Genomic DNA, 19,317 nt, shown 5'->3' with positions numbered 1-19,317 from the left:
ACAGAGAAGCCTGGCAGTCTGCAGTCCATGAGATCACACAGAGTCAGACACGACTGAAATGACTTAGCATGTATCCATGACAATCTGAAAGTTTAAAAACTTCTCTTATTGAATGAGTGATGTTTTAATAAGCCAGTCTGGCAGTTTCTGATTTCCCCAGGCTACACACACATGTATACATCTGTATCCAGTTAGAGACTGAGATTCCTGGAAAATACTTAGGATGTTTTGAGTGTAGATGTGGGGAGGGGGCAGGAGATGTCCAGCATTGTGTTCTGGGAGTTGTAGTCCCTGTAAGTTAAGTGCTACCCTAAATATATGTTATATATGCTGCATCTGTTTGAATCTCAGAACCAGAATCACAGTGGATGAAAGCCTCTTAGACATGAGGAACTGGGCAAGTAGTGTTCATCAACCTAATGCTTCACTGAAGAAATGAGAAGAAAGGTTAGCTAGGAACTACTTGAAACTCATAAACCATGTGTGTTGTGTAATACCAGCTGTGGATTTTTTTTTTTAATTAAAAATCCAACAAAACCTCACATTATGGTTGAAAGAGAGCTACCAAAGACTCTCTTATTTTGTCAGTATACAGTCTAACTTTGGAAGAAAATCTGGAAGAAAAATAAGTCTTCTCTCTTTCCCTTCCTCCCTCCCTCCAAATGCAAAAGCCAACTAGGACTTTTACAGTAAAATAAGTTCATATTTGACAATTTTTTCCTTGAAGTTTCCGAATAAGCCTTGAGGTTTTCTAATACCAAATTGCCGCACTTAAGAAATTGTAATTCCCAGAAAATCTTTAAACTTCTGGTAACTGCTCTATTTCTAATATTCCTAGCATATGTTTAACCACATTCTACTTGTCGTGAGTGGAAAATCAGTAGTAATTGGTCATTACTCTCCCTTGCAGTGCTGGATAAGCACCATTTTGTTTTTACTTTAAGTGTGTGTGAATTCTAGAATAGCCCCTCATATACATTTCTGTAGTTTTCAATCAACCCCCTTTCTCCCTGCCCCTTCTTTCTCTCCTTTTCCTCTTTTCTCTTTCTTTCTGTACTGCTTTATTTTTATGGGCATGTTGTACAGTTTACCTTATTTTTTACTGATGTATCACTTTTTGCATTATTTAGCCTTTGAACTTAAAATATGCTACTGGAGATCAGTGGACAAATAACTCCAGAAAGAATGAGGGGATGGAGCCAAAGCAAAAACAACACCCAGTTGTGGATGGGACTGGTGATAGAAGCAAGATTCGATGCTGAAAAGAGCAATATTGCATAGGAACCTGGAATGTCAGGTCCATGAATCAAGGCAAATTGGAAGTGGTCAAACAGGAGATGGCAAGAGTGAATGTCAACATTCTAGGAATCAGCAAACTAAGATGGACTGGAGGGGTGAATTTAATTCAGATGACCATTATATTTACTACTGTGGGCAGGAATCCCTTAGAAGAAATGGAGTGGCCATCATAGTCAACAGAAGAGTCTGAAATGCAGTACTTGGATGCAGTCTCAAAAATGACAGAATGATCTCTGTCTGTTTCCAAGGCAAAGCATTCAATATCACAGTAATCCAAGTCTATGCCCTGACCAGTATTGCTGAAGAAGCTGAAGTTAACCGGTTCTATGAAGACCTACAAGACCTTCTAGAACTAACACCCAAAAAAGATGTCCTTTTCATTATAGGAGACTGGAATGCAAAAGTAGGAAGTCAAGAAACACCTGGAGTAACAAGCAAATTTGGCCTTGGAATACGGAATGAAGCAGGGCAAAGACTAATAGAGTTTTGTGAAGAGAATGCACTGGTCATAGCAAACACCCTCTTCCAACAACACAAGAGAAGACTACACATGGACATCACCAGATGGTCAACACCAAAATCTGATTATATTCTTTGCAGCCAAAGATGGAGAAGCTCTATACAGTCAGCAAAAACAAGACTAGGAGCTGACTGTGGCTCAGATTATGAACTCCTTATTGCCAAATTCAGACTGAAATTGAAGAAAGTGGGGAAAACCACTAGACCATTCATGTATGACCTAAATCAAATCTCTTATGACTATACAATAGAAGTGAGAAATAGATTTAAGGGACTAGATCTGATAGACAGAGTGCCTGATGAACTATGGATGGAGGGTTTGTGACATTGTATGGAAGACAGCAATCAAGACCATCCCCAAGAAAAAGAAATGCAAAAAAGCAAAATGGCTGTCTGAGGAGGCCTTACAAATAGCTATGAAAAGAAGAGAAGTGAAAGGCAAAGGAGAAAAGGAAAGATATACCCATTTGAATGAAGAGTTCCAAAGAATAGCAAGGAGAGACAAGAAAGCCTTCCTCAGCGATCAGTGCAAAGAAATAGAGGAAAACAACAGAATGGGGAAGACTAGAGATCCCTTCAAGAAAATTAGAGATACCAAGGGAACATTTCATGCAAAGATGGGCTCAGTAAAGGACGGAAATGGTAGCGACCTAACAGAAGCAGAATACATTAAGAAGAGGTGGCAAGAATACATAGAAGAACTGTACAAAAAAGATCTTCATGACCCAGATAATCACAATGGTGTGATTACTCACCTAGAGCCAAACATCCTGGAATGTGAAGTCAAATGGGCCTTAGGAAGCATCACTACGAACAAAGCTCGTGGAGGTGATGGAATTCCAGTTGAGCTATTTCAAATCCTGAAAGATGATGCTGTGAAAGTGCTGCACTCAATATGCCAGCAAATTTGGAAAACTCAGCAGTGGCCACAGGACTGGAAAAGTTCAGTTTTCATTCCAATCCCAAAGAAAGGCAATGCCAAAGAATGCTCAAACTACCGCACAGTTGCACTCATCTCACACACTAGTAAAGTAATGCTCAAAATTCTCCAAGCCAGGCTTCAGCAGTACGTGAACCATGAACTTCCAGATGTTCAAGCTGGTTTTAGAAAATGCAGAGGAACCAGAGATCAAATTGCAAACATCCGCTGGATCATCGAAAAAGCAAGAGAGTTCCAGAAAAACATGTATTTCTGCTTTATTGACTATGCCAAAGCCTTTGACTGTGTGGATCACAATAAACTGTGGAAAATTCTGAAAGAGATGGGAATACCAGACCACCTGATCTGCCTCTTGAGAAACCTATATGCAGGTCAGGAAGCAACAGTTAGAACTAGACATGGAACAACAGACTGGTTCCAAATAGGAAAAGGAGTACGTCAAGGCTGTATATTGTCACACTGCTTATTTAACTTACATGCAGAGTACGTCATGAGAAAGGCTGGGCTGGAAGAAGCACCAGCTGGAATCAAGATTGCCAGGAGAAACATCAGTAACTTCAAATATGCAAATGACACTACCCTTATGGCAGAAAGTGAAGCTCTAAAGGGCCTCTTGATGAAAGTGAAAGAGGCCAGTGAAAGTGTTGGCTTAAAGCTCAACATTCAGAAAACTAAGATCATGGCATCCGGTCCCATCACTTCATGGCAAATAGATGGGGAAACAGTGGAAACAATGGCTGACTTTAGTTTTCTGGGCTCCAAAATCACTGCAGATGGTGATTGCAGCCATGAAATTTAAAAAACGCTTGCTCCTTGGAAGGAAAGTTATGACCAACCTAGACAGCATATTAAAAAGCAGAGATATCACTTTGTCAACAAAGGTCCATCTAGTCAAGGCTATGATTTTCCAGCAGTCATGTACAGATGGAAGAGTTGGACCATAAAGAAGGCTGAGCACCAAAGAATTGATGCTTTCAAACTCTGGTGCTGGAGAAGACTCTTGAGAGTCCCTTGGACTGCAAGGAGATCCAACCAGTCTATCCTAGAGGAGATCAGTTCTGGGTGTTCATTGGAAGGACTGATGTTGAAGCTGAAACTCCAATACTTTGGCCATCTGATGCGAAGAGCTGACTCATTTGAAAAGACCCTGATGCTGGGAAAGACTGAGGGCAGGAGGAGAAGGAGACAACAGAGGATAAGATGGTTGGATGGCATCACCGACTCAATGGAGATGGGTTTGGGTGGACTCCGGGAGTTTGTGATAGACAGGGAGGCCTGGCGTGCTGCGGTTTATGGGGTCGCAAACAGTTGGACACGACTGAGCAACTGAACTGAACTTAAAATATCGTTAATAAATATAGCAATTATATTTAAGTATATTATTATGTTGGGCTTCCTAAGTACCTCAGTGGTGAAGAATCTGCCTGCCATGCAGGAGACCTGGCTTGAATCCCTGGGTCAGGAAGATCCCCTGGAGAATGAAATGGCAACCCACTCCAGTATTCTTGCCTGGGAGAATCCCATAGCCAGAGAAGCCAAGGAGGCTACAGCCCATGCAGTTACAAAGAGAGTCAGACACGACTTAGCTACTGCTGCTAAGTCGATTCAGTCGTGTCTGACTCTGTGCCACCCCATAGACGGCAGCCCACCAGGCTCCCTCATCCCTGGGATTCTCCAGGCAAGAACATTGGAGTGGGTTGCCATTTCCTTCTCCAGTGCATAAAAGTGAAAAGTGAAAGTGAAGTCGCTCAGTCGTGTCTGACTCTTAGCGACCCCATGGACTGCAACCCACCAGGCTCCTCCGCCCATGGGATTTTCCAGGCAAGAGTGCTGGAGTGGGGTGCCATCACCTTCTCTGGACTTAGCTACTAAAGAAGAACAAATATAACTATGTTAGTATAATGTAATATTCTTTATACACTTCATCTATTATCATGTATTAGGATACTCTTGCCTGGAGAGTCCCACGGACGGAGGAGCCTGGAAGGCTGCAGTCCATGGGGTCGCTGAGGGTCGGACACGACTGAGCGACTTCACTTTCAATTTTCGCTTTCATGCATTGGAGAGGGAAATGGCAACCCACTCCAGTGTTCTTGCCTTGAGAATCCCAGGGATTGGGGAGCCTGGTGGGCTGCCGTCTATGGGGTCGCACAGAGTCGGACACGACTGAAGTGACTTACCAGCAGCAGGATATTAAACAGTCTTGAGTCCTTGGTTAACAGTCTTGAGTCTTGGTTATAAGAGTCTGAAGTTTTTCAGTTTTTTAAAAATGATTTTTACCAAAATAATAAGTCCCACAAATGGCTTTTGGTTCATGTTGTTTACATATGGTGCCAATAGAAGGAAAAATTATTTATGGAACAAGATAACAACACTTCTTACCTTGACCATCTAGGATGAAATTAAAAGGAGGCTCAGAATGAGAAGCTTTGACTTCTGGCTTTGTCATCAGAAACCAGTATCTCCAAGACTATATTTTTCCTTTTATACCATCACGGGACAGGCCTGTGGGGTTACATTTTTCCCTGTTCATTTTAATGCTCTATTTTTTAATTCTATTTTTATATCACTTTGGGCATATTTAAATATTTTTCCCCTTCTCTACAATAAAAGAGGTGAGAAAGATTTTGTTTCATTTTTCTTGATGAGAATGGCATTGAAACATGTATAATATCATGTATGAAACGAGTTGCCAGTCCAGGTTCGATGCACGATACTGGATGCTTGGGGCTGGTGCACTGGGACGACCCAGAGGGATGGTATGGGGAGGGAGGAGGGAGGAAGGTTCAGAATGGGGAACACATGTATACCTGTGGCGGATTCATTTCGATATTTGGCAAAACTAATACAATATTGTAAAGTTTAAAAATAAAATAAAATAAAAAAAAAGAAACCATATGGTTTCTTTGTCCAAGATTCAAATCAAAAACTTCTCCCCTTTTTCCTTGTGATGTTAATCCATTGGGAACTGTGTCGTGTATGTGTCGTGTCTGTGTATTTAATACTGTAGTAGATAGTGCTATTATTATGTATATATGTATGTTATACATTCATATGTTGTATGAGTGCGTGTTAAGTCACTTTAGTCGTGTCTGACTCTTTGCAACCCTTTGCACTGCAGCTTGCCTGGTTCCTCTGTCCATGGGCTTCTCCAGGCAAGAATACTGGAGTGGGCGGCCACATCCTCCTCCAGGCGATCTTCCCTACCCAGGGATCGAACCCACATCTCTTACATCTCCTGCATTGGCAGGCGGGTTCTTTACCACTAGCACCACATGTGTACGTGTGTATGTACGAACTACATATATAAATTATATATTAAATGCTGATTATCCAATCTTGGAAAGTACATTTGTGATGACAACTGTTTGCCCTTGGAAGGTAATTTAAACTAATTTCCACGTGAAAGTTTATTTTGCACTTTCTGGATCAAAAAGCAAAGAATAGACATCACAGTACTATGTCTGCTGTTTTGAGATGACAACTGGCTTATGGATTTTTTCATCTTAAGATTTTATTATTATTATGTCTTAGTATAATTGTTGGCTAATATAGTATAATTATGTACTACAGCTGACAGTATAATTCTGCCAGGTTTTAGGGCACAGTCTTTTTTTCTTTTTAAAGGTGAGGTTGTACTGAAAAAAATATATGAAAAAAGTAGTTTAATTCACTATAGTATCTTGAGTTTTACAGGTAACATTTATATTTCTAGCATATGATACATATTCATAGATGTCTTTTCAAACAGAAAATTTATACTTTTATCAGTGGAACATTTATGCTTTCAGTTAACTATTAATAGTTAGCTTTTTGGAAAGTATTAATACCTCTTCTAAATAGGCAATAATTTTTGGAAATTTGAGAATCAGGAAACCTATTATAAACTCCTGTAAGTTTAGTTACCTCTCCCACTCCAGTTCTGTTGCCTGGAAAATCCCATGGACGGAGGAACCTGGTGGGCTGCAGTCCAAGGGGTCGCTAAGAGTCGGACACGACCGAGCAACTTCACTTTCACTTTTCACTTACATGCATTGGAGAAGGAAATGGCAACCCACTTCAGTGTTCTTGCCTGGAGAATCCCAGGCACAGGAGCCTGGTGTGCTGCCGTCTATGGGGTCACACAGAGTCGGACATGACTGAAGCGCCTTAGCAGCAGCAGCAGCAGCAGCAGCAGTAACAGAGTAGATTATTTTATTCTTGGTGAAACCAAGATACTTAGAGTTTAAAACTTTTCTTGAACGCAGCAAATGTAGCCACCAGAACGTTTTTTCTAAATATGCATTAATATCTATGTTATCTTCTGCCATCTATTGATTCAACTCCTGAGTTTTGTCAGTTGGAGATCTTTTGCAAAAGATTTGGCTGGCTGTTTTTGCTTAAAACATTTGATCTAAGCATCTTGAGATTATGACAGATGTGTTGTCATTTATTTCATGTTTATTGTCCTACTGATGAAGGGATGCCACCACTTGGAGTATCCTGCTTCCTTGAGCCTCAAGTGTATCTTTAAATCTTTCAACCTCTTTGGTAATTATTTCTGCTAAACTAATTTTTATTATCAAGAATCCAAGACCTAAAGGGTAAGTATGCTGATACACTGAGTAGCTGTTTTCCTGTGTTCTATCTTCCATGCCTAATTTTATACAGTTGGATCTTAATAGTTCTAGTAGTTTTCTCAGCTTGTCATGACTTTCGGGCTCACCCAAATGACTCCAGGTCACACACTCCACCTGAATTTGTCTTTGGATCATTGTCTAAAACCCCAACCCACAGATTTAGTCATGGATAATCTACCTCACTGCCCCTCTGCCAAATGTAACCAAAATTTATTTACGGAAATCCATGTTATGTTTGGAGCTCTTCTCTTTTTCATTTCATTTATTTATCTAATTACTTTTTGGCTGTGCTGGGTCTCTGTTGCTTCTCTGGGCTTTTCTCTAGTTGCGGTGAGCGGGGACTGTTCTCTAGTTGTGACGCTTGGGCTTCTCATTGCTGGGTCTTCTCGTTGCAGAGCACAGGCTCTAGGGCGCATGGGCTTCAGTAGTTGTGGCTCCTGGGCTCTAGAGCACTGTCTTAATAGATGTGGTGCATGGGTTTAGTTGCTCTGCGGCTTGTGGGATAGTCCCAAACCAGAGATCAAACTCCTTCTTCTACACTGGTAGGCAGATTCTTTACCACTGAGCCACCAGGGAAGCCCAGGGCTCTTTTCTCATATTCCACCAAATATTTGCAAGAGAATTTCAAACTTGGTTAAATGACAATATTCAACTGCATGTAATATATGAAAAGCATTTTAAACACAAAATAACATTAAAAGGTTTTAAAATAAAAGACCCCCCAATACATAATGGACAACTATATAAGAGCAATAACCATTTCAGATAAACTTAAAAATACAACTTCATATATCATGAAAATGCAAATTAACAGAGCAGTTCCATTTTTACCTTCAAATAGAAAAAAGGTATCATTTTCAATGCTGATGAGCATGCAATGAGAAGGATAATTTCATACACTGTCGAGGGGCTGTAAAGTAAATTTTTTTAATGATTCAGGCAGATGGTGACTGCAGCCATGAAATTAAAAGACACTTACTCCTTGGAAGAAAAGTTATGACCAACATAGATAGCATATTCAAAAGCAGAGACATTACTTTGCCAACAAAGGTCTGTCTAGTCAAGGCTATAGTTTTTCCAGTGGTCATGTATGGATGTGAGAGTTGGACTGTGAAGAAGGCTGAGCGCTGAAGAATTGATGCTTTTGAGCTGTGGTGTTGGAGAAGACTCTTGAGCATCCCTTGGACTGCAAGGAGATCCAACCAGTCCATTCTGAAGGAGATCAGCCCTGGGATTTCTTTGGAAGGAATGATGCTAAAGCTGAAACTCCAGTACTTTGGCCACCTCATGCGAAGAGTTGACTCATTGGAGAAGACTCTGATGCTGGGAGGGATTGGGGGCAGGAGGAGAAGGGGGTAACAGAGGATGAGATGGCTGGGTGGCATCACCGACCAATGGACGTGAGTTTGAACTCCGGGAGTTGGTGATGGACAGGGAGGCCTGGCGTGCTGTGATTCATGGGGTCGCAAAGAGTCGGACATGACTGAGTGACTGAACTGAACTGAATGATTCAGGCATGATATATTTATGGCTTTAGATTTTCATATCTTTAGCTTTAACTAAAGGCAAGTGTTATCCCAAGGAAATAATCAGAGTTATATAAAAAAAATTGTATAGAAAATTTCATGTCAGCATTGTTTATAATATTAGAAATGAGTAGAACTAGTAGAAATAACTAATTGTTCAGTAGTAGAGTAAATATGAGAACAATTATGGTCTGCCAGTGAGATGTAATATGTTTCATTTATTAAACATCATGTTATTTAATGATTTGGGGAATGGTTTACTTGTGATATAAAGTGAAAAAATCAGAGTACAATATTATATGACCAATTCTGATTTTTATTAAGTTAATGTGTATTGTTAAAGATGGGAAGGAAGCAACAAAATATTTACTTAAGTGGTCTGAGTATTACTTAATGATCTGGGTATTAAATACGTGCAAGAGAAAATATCACCAATGTGATAGCTTTCTTATAACCAAAGGTTAATGCACTTCTTTTAGAAGGTAGGGTATACTGCTTTATAAGCACAAATGATTTTTTCTTTCTTTTGCAGTGCCTTGTCCAGTGGGAGAATTCTCTCGCTCTGGGTTAATGCCCTGTTATCCATGTCCCCAAGACTACTACCAACCCAATCCAGGGAAGTCCTTCTGTTTATCGTGTCCCTTTTATGGAACTACAACCATCACGGGTGCCAGATCCATCACAGATTGTTCCAGTAAGATGATACTCCTTCATTCTTCACGTTATCCTGTATGGGAGAGTTTTATTTCTGCAGTAACTTTAATTGTGACTGTTATATGTTCAGTGCCTTTGGGTGTCTGGATGTAAGCTGTCCTTTTGAAGGGGTTTTTGATGACAATGACTCAGATTCTTCACTCTGGGAATGGCGAACTTCATAACCTCCAAATTTCTAAGAGTCTAGAATTTAATGACATATCCCATCTGTCTCTTATGTTCTGTCTTTTTATATGACTAAAGGAAAATATATGTGGCTTTACTGACTCTGAGAAGCAAAATCATGACCGTGGCATTTGAATAGAGTCTATTCGTAGAGAACAGACTGTGGTTGCCCAGGGGGAGGGGGTGGAGGGAGGAATGGAGTGGGAAGTTGGGAGTAGAAGAGAGAAGCTCGTGTATATAGAATGGATAAACAGCAAGGTCCTATTGTATAGCACATGGGACTGTATATTCAGAATCCTATGATAAACCATAATGGAAAAGAATAAAAAACATATCTATAAAAAATATGTTAAGTTACATACATATTCACTTTTATATATACATATATATATATATATATATAAACTGAACCACTTTGCTTCCCAGCAAAAATTAGCGCAACATTGTAAGACAACTATACTTCAATTAAAAAAGAAAAAGGAAAAAATAGAATGCACTTAATTGGCAATATCTACTACACCAAATACGTTTCTCAGATATTTTCCCTTTAACTTTGTTAGGCTTTAGTTCAACTTTCTCAGCAGCAGAGGAAAGTGCAGTGCTTCTTGCTTCTCCTGGACATGTCAAAAAGAAGTATGAAGTCAGCAGTCAGGCAAGTCTACTTTGTATTTGTAAAATTTTCTCTAATGGAGTGCTTGAAAAACAATTTCTCATTATACATGTCACACAGAGGAAAACTACCAGACTTGAAATTTCAACTAATCAAGGGTCATGAATATTATCAATGAGTAATTGCATTTGCTTATGACTTATAATAGGAACTTTCCAAGAATGCACCATTAGAAGTCCTAAGTACCAGAAATTGGAATGTTTCCCTGCGATGTCTGGTGTAGAGAATTGTGGATGTGGAGAGTCTTTTAATTTGCTAATAATTAACATGTACCATGAGCATAACCCATCATTTGAGTAAGCATGTTGGGATTAGCCAAAGGCCGTTTCTGATTAGCAAGACAAGTTACTCAACTTCCATGAAAGATATTTAAATTTTTTGCCAGTGGGAATGGGGGGGAATCATTTATTGGAGAAAAGTTGTGACTGTTTTAAAAATTAAGAAACATAACTCATAAACATAATTGTTCTCCATGTGTTTTAAAAACTAGTTAAGACCAATTATTTAGAGTGATTCAGCCATTAATCTGAATGCACCTTGCCCAATGTCATAATAAATTCCTAGGTTTTAAGTATTTTTTAGGAGGATAATGAAGTCATATTTCTTATTTTAACTTCCTGCTTCCAAACATTCTCACTTGTAAGGGCTTCATAAATGAAGATTGAAACTGAGCCTAATGGACATAGAACCTCTAAAGACATGACTATTACCTCGGGAGACATATTAGAATCCACTGGCTAACTTTTTAAAATAATGATGTGCAGATATAACTTCCAGAGATTCCTGATTTAGCTGGTCTGGGTTGGGACCCGTCCTTAGTAAACTTTTTAAATGCCTTAAATGAGGTCTAACATGCAACCAGCATTGAGTGACACTGCCTGGGTTTAGCAGAGCATCACTCAAGAATAATATGTAGTATTTGTGCCCATATATGGCAGGTATCAGAGAAGGCAATGGAAACCCACTCCAGTACTCTTGCCTGTAAAATCCCAAGGACGGAGGGGCCTGGTGGGCTGCAGTCCATGGGGTTGCTAGGAGTCGGACACAACTGAGCGACTTCACTTTCACTTTCATGCATTGGAGAAGGAAATGGCAACCCACTCCAGTGTTCTTGCCTGGAGAATCCCAGGGACGGGGGAGCCTGGTGACTGAAGTGACTTAGCAGCAGCAGCAGCAGCAGCATGGCAGGTATCAATGTTATGCAGGCAGCCATCCTGCTGGACTCACTTGGAAATAGGAACCAGCTAATGCTGTAAATCTTTTAACTCCCTACTCAGAATTGCTTTGAAATGAACTTGTCTCTGATAAATTTTCTTTTCACAGGTTTTCCATGAATGTTTCTTAAACCCTTGCTACAATGGTGGAACCTGCCAGCAGCTGGGCCGTGGTTATGTGTGTGTCTGTCTGCCTGGATATACAGGTAACACAGAGGAATGCAAATTTTCATGTATCTTTCATACTGCATCATTGTAACTTCAAGTATCAAACTTTGAAACTTTAAAAATGAATGCCACAAGATACCTTAGACTGGGGACTTCCCTGGCAATCTAGTGATTAAGATTTCACTTTCAAAACTGCGGGGGGTACAGGTTTGATCCCTGGTTGGGAAGCTAAAGATCTCACGTAACTTGTAGCCAAAAAACCAAAACACAGTACAGAAGTACTATTATAACAAATATAATAAAGACTTTAAAAATGGTCTGTGGCGGATTCATTTTGATATTTGGCAAAACTAATACAATTATGTAAAGTTTAAAAATAAAATAAAATTTAAAAAAAATGGTCTGCATAAAAAAAAAACCTTAAAAAGATAATGAATGATGCACAAAAATTTGGTTGAACAAGACAAACCAATATGTGAAAGAAGTATACAGATCTTACAAATGACAATTTTCTTTGCATATTTTGGAGGAAGAATAAATCAGCTTCTCTGTGAAAAAATCACATCATAACTTATGATTTAAATTTGAATACGGTTCCAGAGGTCATGTCCAAGGTTGCATTCTAACACAAATCAAATGCATGACACTCAACCTAGAACAGATTGTCTAGCATAAACATTTTTAAACAAACTCATTTCTCTCATTTGTTTCACACGAATGGAAGTTCTTATGGCCATGATGTGTTGTTTATTTCTATTTTTATGCAAGCTGTGCTTAGGAAAACAGTATGGCTTTGAACTTGATTATGTAGGAATTATGTAAGAATTGTGTTTTCTTGCAGCTTGGTTCAAATTCCAGTTCAGTACAGAAAGATAGTTTTTTTGAGGAGAAATGAACTATACGTTAAATGTTGCAGTTCATTTAAAATAATTTCCTGTTTTCTTCTAGAAATGCAGTTTTTCCTTTTGAGTTTTGTGTCACCAACATGAAGTATTTTAATGAGAAAAGTGGTATTTAGATAAAAGAATCACCACAAAAGAGAAGTTGGAAGACAAAATACAGAATATTGTCCTTCCACTTATTTCAACATGTGCACACATGTATGTGTGTGTATGTTTCAATTTTTATAAGAATTTTTGTCCCAACACTTCATAAGAAATAATAATCTTGTCCTATAATTTTATAAATGAGAGGTGGTTGAGAAAAGCATAGTATAGGACAGTGATTCTCAAATTTTGATGTTCATTAGAATCATCTGGAGGATTTCCTAAAACACAGACTGTGGCATTTCTGTCACATTCCCAGGGGATTACTGATGCTATTGGTCCAGAGACCATTCTGTGAGACCTCCTTGTGTAGAAGAACATGGATTTCAGCAGAATTAGTCCATAGAAGGACTGTGTGTACCCTATGAGAAGATAAACCCTATTCTAGGACACCTGGCATATGAGTTGAGATCTGGCAGGATTTAGCACCACCCCCATTCCTCAGCCAGTGGCCTTGGTAACAAGTACATGTGACTTTCTACTTTTGACTTTGGAATCAAACTAATTCCTGGCTCCCCTCTACTTCTGACTTGGGATCTTTTGCTGTCTTTTATGTATACTTGTAAGGATAGCTTAAATCTATTTAGAAAGAGGTAATACCTTTATGAAATGCTTAATTAGATGGTAATTCCTAACATACTTCCTTTTTCCTCATCACTGCCACTCCCTATAAATTCAGGTTATTGTGATAATTACCTTTAAAGGACGGTTCTGTTTCTGTTCATCCTCTCTTTGATTGACCTTCAGTGTTTGCATTTTAGGCTTAAAATGTGAGATAGACATTGATGAATGCAGCTCACTGCCCTGCCACAACAATGGAATTTGTAAAGACCGAGTTGGAGAATTCATTTGTGAATGCCCATCTGGTTATACAGGTAAGGAAAGAGTGTCTCATTCTTACAATATAAACCTTTGAAACCTTAAAATAATGAGTTACCATTTCACACCTGTTAGAATGGCTATCATCAAAAGGTAAGAGATAACAGTGCTAGTGAGTCCATGAAGAAAAGAGGACTATTGTGCACTCTTGGTGGGAATGTAAATTGCTTCAGCCATGGTGGAAAACAGCATGGAGGTTCCTCAAAAAATTGGAAATAGAATTACCATACAATCCAACAGTCCCTCTTCTGGGTATCCATTCAAAGAAATGAAATCACTATCTCAAAGAGATATCTGTACTTCCATGTTCATTGCAGCATTATTCACAATAGCCAATGGCCAAGATATGGAAACAAGCTAAGTATATATCAAGAGATGAATGGATAAAGAAAATGTGAGGTAGGTAGGTAGGTAGATATCCTTCAATGCTATGTCGCTTCAGTTGTGTCTGACTCTTTGTGACCCTGTAGACTGTAGCCCACCCGGCTTCTCTGTCCATGGGATTCTGCAGACAAGAATATTGGACTGGCTTGCCATGCCCTTCTCCAGGGGATCTTCCTAGAGGGAAGGGATCCAACCCACATCTCATTGTGTCTTCTGAATTGGCAGACAGGTTGTTTACCACTAGCACCACCTGGGAAGCCCTATATATAACATGTATTGGGATATTATTCAGCAAATATTTGGCAAAGAGCATATTTTTTTCCATAAACATTAGCCTTGATTTCCAATTTCTCTGCTCTTACACCTGAACAACTTGCTTGAAACTATTAGTCTTAAATTCCTTTCAGTTTTCTCAAGCGCAAATATTCTGTGATTCTTTACAGGTCAGCTGTGTGAAGACAATGTAAATGAGTGCATCTCCAGTCCTTGTTTAAATAAAGGAACTTGCGTTGATGGCCTGGCTGGTTATCACTGCACATGTGTGAAAGGATACATGGGTAAAATGTTTCTGTTCTTCCTAGTTGTCTTAAAGAGTTCCGTAAAGCCTCACAAATCATGATATTTACTGTTATACAAGTGACATTATATAAGTTAATGTTAATTATCTGATTTTATAACTGCACCATGATTTTATAAGGGAAAGTCCTTATTTTTGAGGAAATTCACACTGAACTACTTAGAGGTAAAAGAGCATCAGGTCTAAAATTGACTAAAGCAATTCAGAAAAAGTAATACGTTCTTGTGCATGTGTGTGTATATATGTATATGTAGGGACAGAAAGAGAAGACTTGAGTTTATATGCTAAGATAAACACTCAAGAAGTAACTGGAGATGATAAAATGTTATTATAAGTGAATGCTAAATAATAGAATGTGTGTGTGTGTGTATATATATATATTATATATATTATATATTATATATACACAAACACACATATATAACTGGTAAAGAATAAGTCCAAAACAGAAAATGATCAGTGACAGAAAGAGGCAAGATCAAAGATACAGATGAACATTTTGGACTATATGTGCTAGTTCCATTTTTGTTTAAACATTTTCTCAATTAGGCGTCCATTGCTAATGTTAGTTCCAAAAAAGGTAAGGTTAAAAGAGCAGATTATCAAAAATACAGTCCTAAAATGATTTAGAAAAGCCAGAGCTTATTTAAGAATAGGTCCCAAACCTGTTTGGTCTCCCAGTGGCTCCACAGCCTCCATTTCATCCTTTCGAAGCAGCATCCTCCAAGGAGTCCTCACCTTGATTCCAGTTTTCCAAAGGGGTTAACCTTTGGGCTGTCTCTCATCCTCATCCATCCCCAGGCCTACACTGTGAAACAGAAGTCAATGAATGCCAGTCAAGCCCATGTTTAAATAACGCAATCTGTGAAGATCAGCTTGGGGGGTTCTTGTGCAAATGCCCACCTGGATTTTTGGGCACCCGGTGTGACATAAACATGGATGAGTGTCTCAGCCAACCATGCAAAAATGGAGCTACCTGCAAGGACGGTGCCAATGGCTTCAGGTAATAGACTAAGCCTGGCTCTTTTCGCTGTTTTTATTATCTTAACTGTTCAGTCATTCTGCCGTCTTTACAGAGTATTACTTTGAATCCCAGGCCAGCCGTTCCCAAATCCTAGCCCAAGGATAAGCTATGGTAGAATCTGACTACCACCTGATGTTCTGATTTCCTACCTCTTGGGTAAAGTCTGTAATTTTGTAATAGACAATCTGTATGTTTTAAGTTCTCCTGTGTTTCTGAAGCACAGCCAGACTTTGAAACCACTGTTCTATACTTGGGAAGTCATAAAAGATAAAAGGAAGGACATATATTCAAAAGCAAATGCAGAATCACTATTCAAAACCCAGTTTTTAATGTTTTATATTTTAGCTGGAGTTTTCCCACCAACTAAAATCAGAAGGAATAGTGCAGTTCTGCTGTCACAGAGCCATTCTATGACCATGGTTTTCAAACTTTTTTTTAGTTTAGTGTCCCTTATTTCCAGGGAAATCAGAGTGTAAACAAGAAATTAAAGCTAAGCTTTTGTGGTTGAAAATAGTGGTGTTTTGAAGGAGAAAGACTGGCTTCCTAAGACAGGTCTTACTGGGGTACCAGTAGAAAGTGGTTTGAAAACCAACACTTTTTTTTTAATCACTACCAAGTCTGCTCTGTTCCATTCACTTCCCCTTGCAGGATCTGTGGCTTCTGCAGTACAAAAAGACAGACTGGCTTTGCTTGCAGAATTTTAGAGAACTTTACTGTCTTCAGTAAGCAACTGGTTCTGCAAGTTTTCAAAAGTTAAAAGCTTAAAAAAAAATTCTACCTCAGTTGCAATATTTCCCAGCCCCCTTCCATTACCATCCCCCAAGACAGCTAGGACACTATCTGGAAGAAATAGGGAGCCAGTTTTGCCAGTGAGACTTTCACTCTCAATGTGAAAATGAGGTCTTAGTGTAGCATCAACTTTTCATGGTTTTTTTTTTTTTTTTATCTTCAGGCATATAGCACCTAACCATAGGCAATGAGACATTTCCAGATGAACAGCACGAGTTCCAAACTCTCCCCACGGTCCAAAACAATTGATAAATACCAAATTTGTCTAAATCCTAACTAGAGGAAAGGTGAAGAAGGCAAACTCTCCACTTCAAAAGGAATGCTAGTTGCCACCGAAGTGAATCTGTTTCACAAAGATACTGAACTACTATAATGATATCAAACATGGACAGATATACATCAGAAATTAAAACAACATTGTAAATCATCCAACCAGTCCATTCTAAAGGAGATCAGTCCTGGGTGTTCTTTGGAAGGAATGATGCTAAAGCTGTAATTCCAGTACTTTGGCCACCTCATGAGGAGGGTTGACTCATTGGAAAAGACTGATGCTGGGAGGGATTGGGGGCAGAAGGAGAAGGGGATGACAGAGGATGAGATGGCTGGATGGCATCACTGACTCGATGGATGTGAGTTTGAGTGAACTCCGGGAGTTGGTGATGGACAGGGAGGCCTGGTGTGCTGCAATTCATGGGGTCGCAAAGAGTCGGACATGACTGAACAACTGAATTGAAATTAACTATACTTCAATAAAATTTAAAAAACAAGTGTTTTTAAAGTATTTCCCAAAAAAAGCATGGACAGATAAAGATGAGTGAAATTCAGCCAAAGTAAGTTTACCATCAAATACACAGAACTCCATAAAGATGCCCACCAATTCCAACTGAGATTTTCTTTTAAACCTCCAAATACCATTTATTTATATTATTACCAATATCAAAGAGGTCCCCATATAAACACGCTAGTAGTAATATTAACTACATTTATTGGGCAGATGCTTTTTAATTAAAGATATTTCAGATATACTGAAAATTACAAAGAATAATAAAAGTTTATACACTCACCACAGTAGTGATCAATCCTTAGCCTTTTGCTATATTTGGTTCATATCTTTCATTTAAAAAAGAATAAATTCTGAAGATAGATTTGGAGTCCCTCCAATAAGCATAGAGGGACACACACACACATTCCTCTTCTTCCCTAACAGTAACCACTGTCTTGAAGTCGGTTTATAGCTTTCTCATTCAGACTTTGCTTTACTACATATATGACTTCATAAACAATAAATAGTATAGTTTTACATGTTACATAAGTAGTATCATACTATATATATAATCCTTTTGTATTTTGTTTTTCCTTTTGACACTATATTATCAAGGTTGGTAATTTGCCTCTAGTTTGCTCATCTCAGGACTTCCCTGGTGGCTCAGACAGTAAAGCGGCTGCCTACAATGCAGGAGACCCGAGTTTGATCCCTGGGTCGGGAAGATCCCCTAGAGAAGGAAATGGCAACCCACTCCAGTATTCTTGCCTGGAAAATCCCATGGATGGAGGATCCTGTTAGGTTACAGTCCATGGGGTCGCAAAGAGTCGGACACAACTGAGTGACTTCACTTCACTTCACTTTTGCTCATTTCAACTGCCAATTAGTATTCTATTGGATAATTATACCACAGTTTATTTTCCCAGTCACTTCTTCATGAACATGCAGAATGATGCTGTTGTGAACATGCATTACATTTGTCCTTGAACACCTGGCAGTCATCTCCTAGAATTCATACCAGAAGTGGACATACAGGGCTCTGGAAATGCAAACCCTCCACTTTTTTTGACATTGCCACATGGTTCATGACACTCTTGTCAGTATTTGACATCATCGGATGTATTTTCCATTTGGAGGAGTTTAAATGGCTTCTTGCATTCCCCAGAAACTGTATGGCGTCCTGATTGAGATCAAAGTCCTTCACCACCTCTTAGTATCAAGAGGACTTAGGCAAATTAACCTCTCAGAACCACGATTTACTCATTGTAACTGGGAATAATAATATTCTTCATCATTATAAGGATTGAATTAATGTATGTGGGGATTCCCAGGTGGTGTTAGTAGTAAAGACCCCACCTGCCAATGCAGGAAGACCATAAGAGACATGAGTTCAGTCCCTAGGTCAGGAAGATCCCTTGGAGGAGGGCATGGAAACTCACTCCAGTGTTCTTGCCTGGAGAATCCCATGGGCAGAGGAGTCTGGCAGGCTACAGTCCATGGGGTCGCAGAGAGTCAAACAAGCTAAAGCAACTTGGCATGGCATATGTAAGTGTTTAGAAGAGCATGTGAACTTTTTATATTTTTCCTAGCACTTTGTGGTGAGAGAAATCGCCAGTGTGTGAATAACCAGAACTAATTTATACTCTATTTTTACCACTACAACATTTGAAGTACATGTTGTCTTCAGTTCAGTTCAGTTCAGTCACTCAGTCATGTCCGACTCTTTGCGACCCCATGAATCACAGCGTGCCAGGCCTCCCTGTCCATCACCAATTTCTGGAGTATACTCAAACTCATGTCCATCAAGTCGGTGATGCCATCCAGCCATCTCATCCTCTGTCGTCCCCTTTTCCTCCTGCCCCCAATCCCTCCCAGCATCAGAGTCTTTTCTAATGATTCAACTCTTCGCATGAGGCAGCCAAAGTATTGGAGTTTCAGCTTCAACATCAGTCCTTCCAATGAACACCCAGGACTGATCTCCTTTAGAATGGACTGGTTGGATCTCCTTGCAGTCCAAGGGA

General features: G+C 39.3%; 1 protein-coding gene across 1 annotated transcript in view; it reads left to right on the top strand.

The window, feature by feature from the left end:
• SVEP1 (sushi, von Willebrand factor type A, EGF and pentraxin domain containing 1) overlaps nt 1–19,317 on the top strand; it is a gene marked incomplete at its 5' end in the record, with an annotated part of 208,166 nt that overhangs the window by 113,526 nt on the left and 75,323 nt on the right. Inside the window, 6 exons of the mRNA XM_010843623.1 lie at nt 9,436–9,597; nt 10,343–10,434; nt 11,776–11,872; nt 13,642–13,755; nt 14,587–14,700; nt 15,522–15,723. Of these exons, the coding sequence (XP_010841925.1) occupies nt 9,436–9,597; nt 10,343–10,434; nt 11,776–11,872; nt 13,642–13,755; nt 14,587–14,700; nt 15,522–15,723 (781 nt within the window). The remainder of the gene's footprint in view (nt 1–9,435; nt 9,598–10,342; nt 10,435–11,775; nt 11,873–13,641; nt 13,756–14,586; nt 14,701–15,521; nt 15,724–19,317) is intronic.

The sequence above is a fragment of the Bison bison genome, unplaced genomic scaffold (genome assembly GCF_000754665.1).
Source record: "Bison bison bison isolate TAMUID 2011002044 unplaced genomic scaffold, Bison_UMD1.0 scf7180017864183, whole genome shotgun sequence".
Lineage (NCBI taxonomy): Eukaryota > Metazoa > Chordata > Mammalia > Artiodactyla > Bovidae > Bison > Bison bison.
The sequence above is the reverse complement of the archived record's forward strand: the minus strand, read 5'-3'. Positions and strand labels throughout refer to the sequence as shown.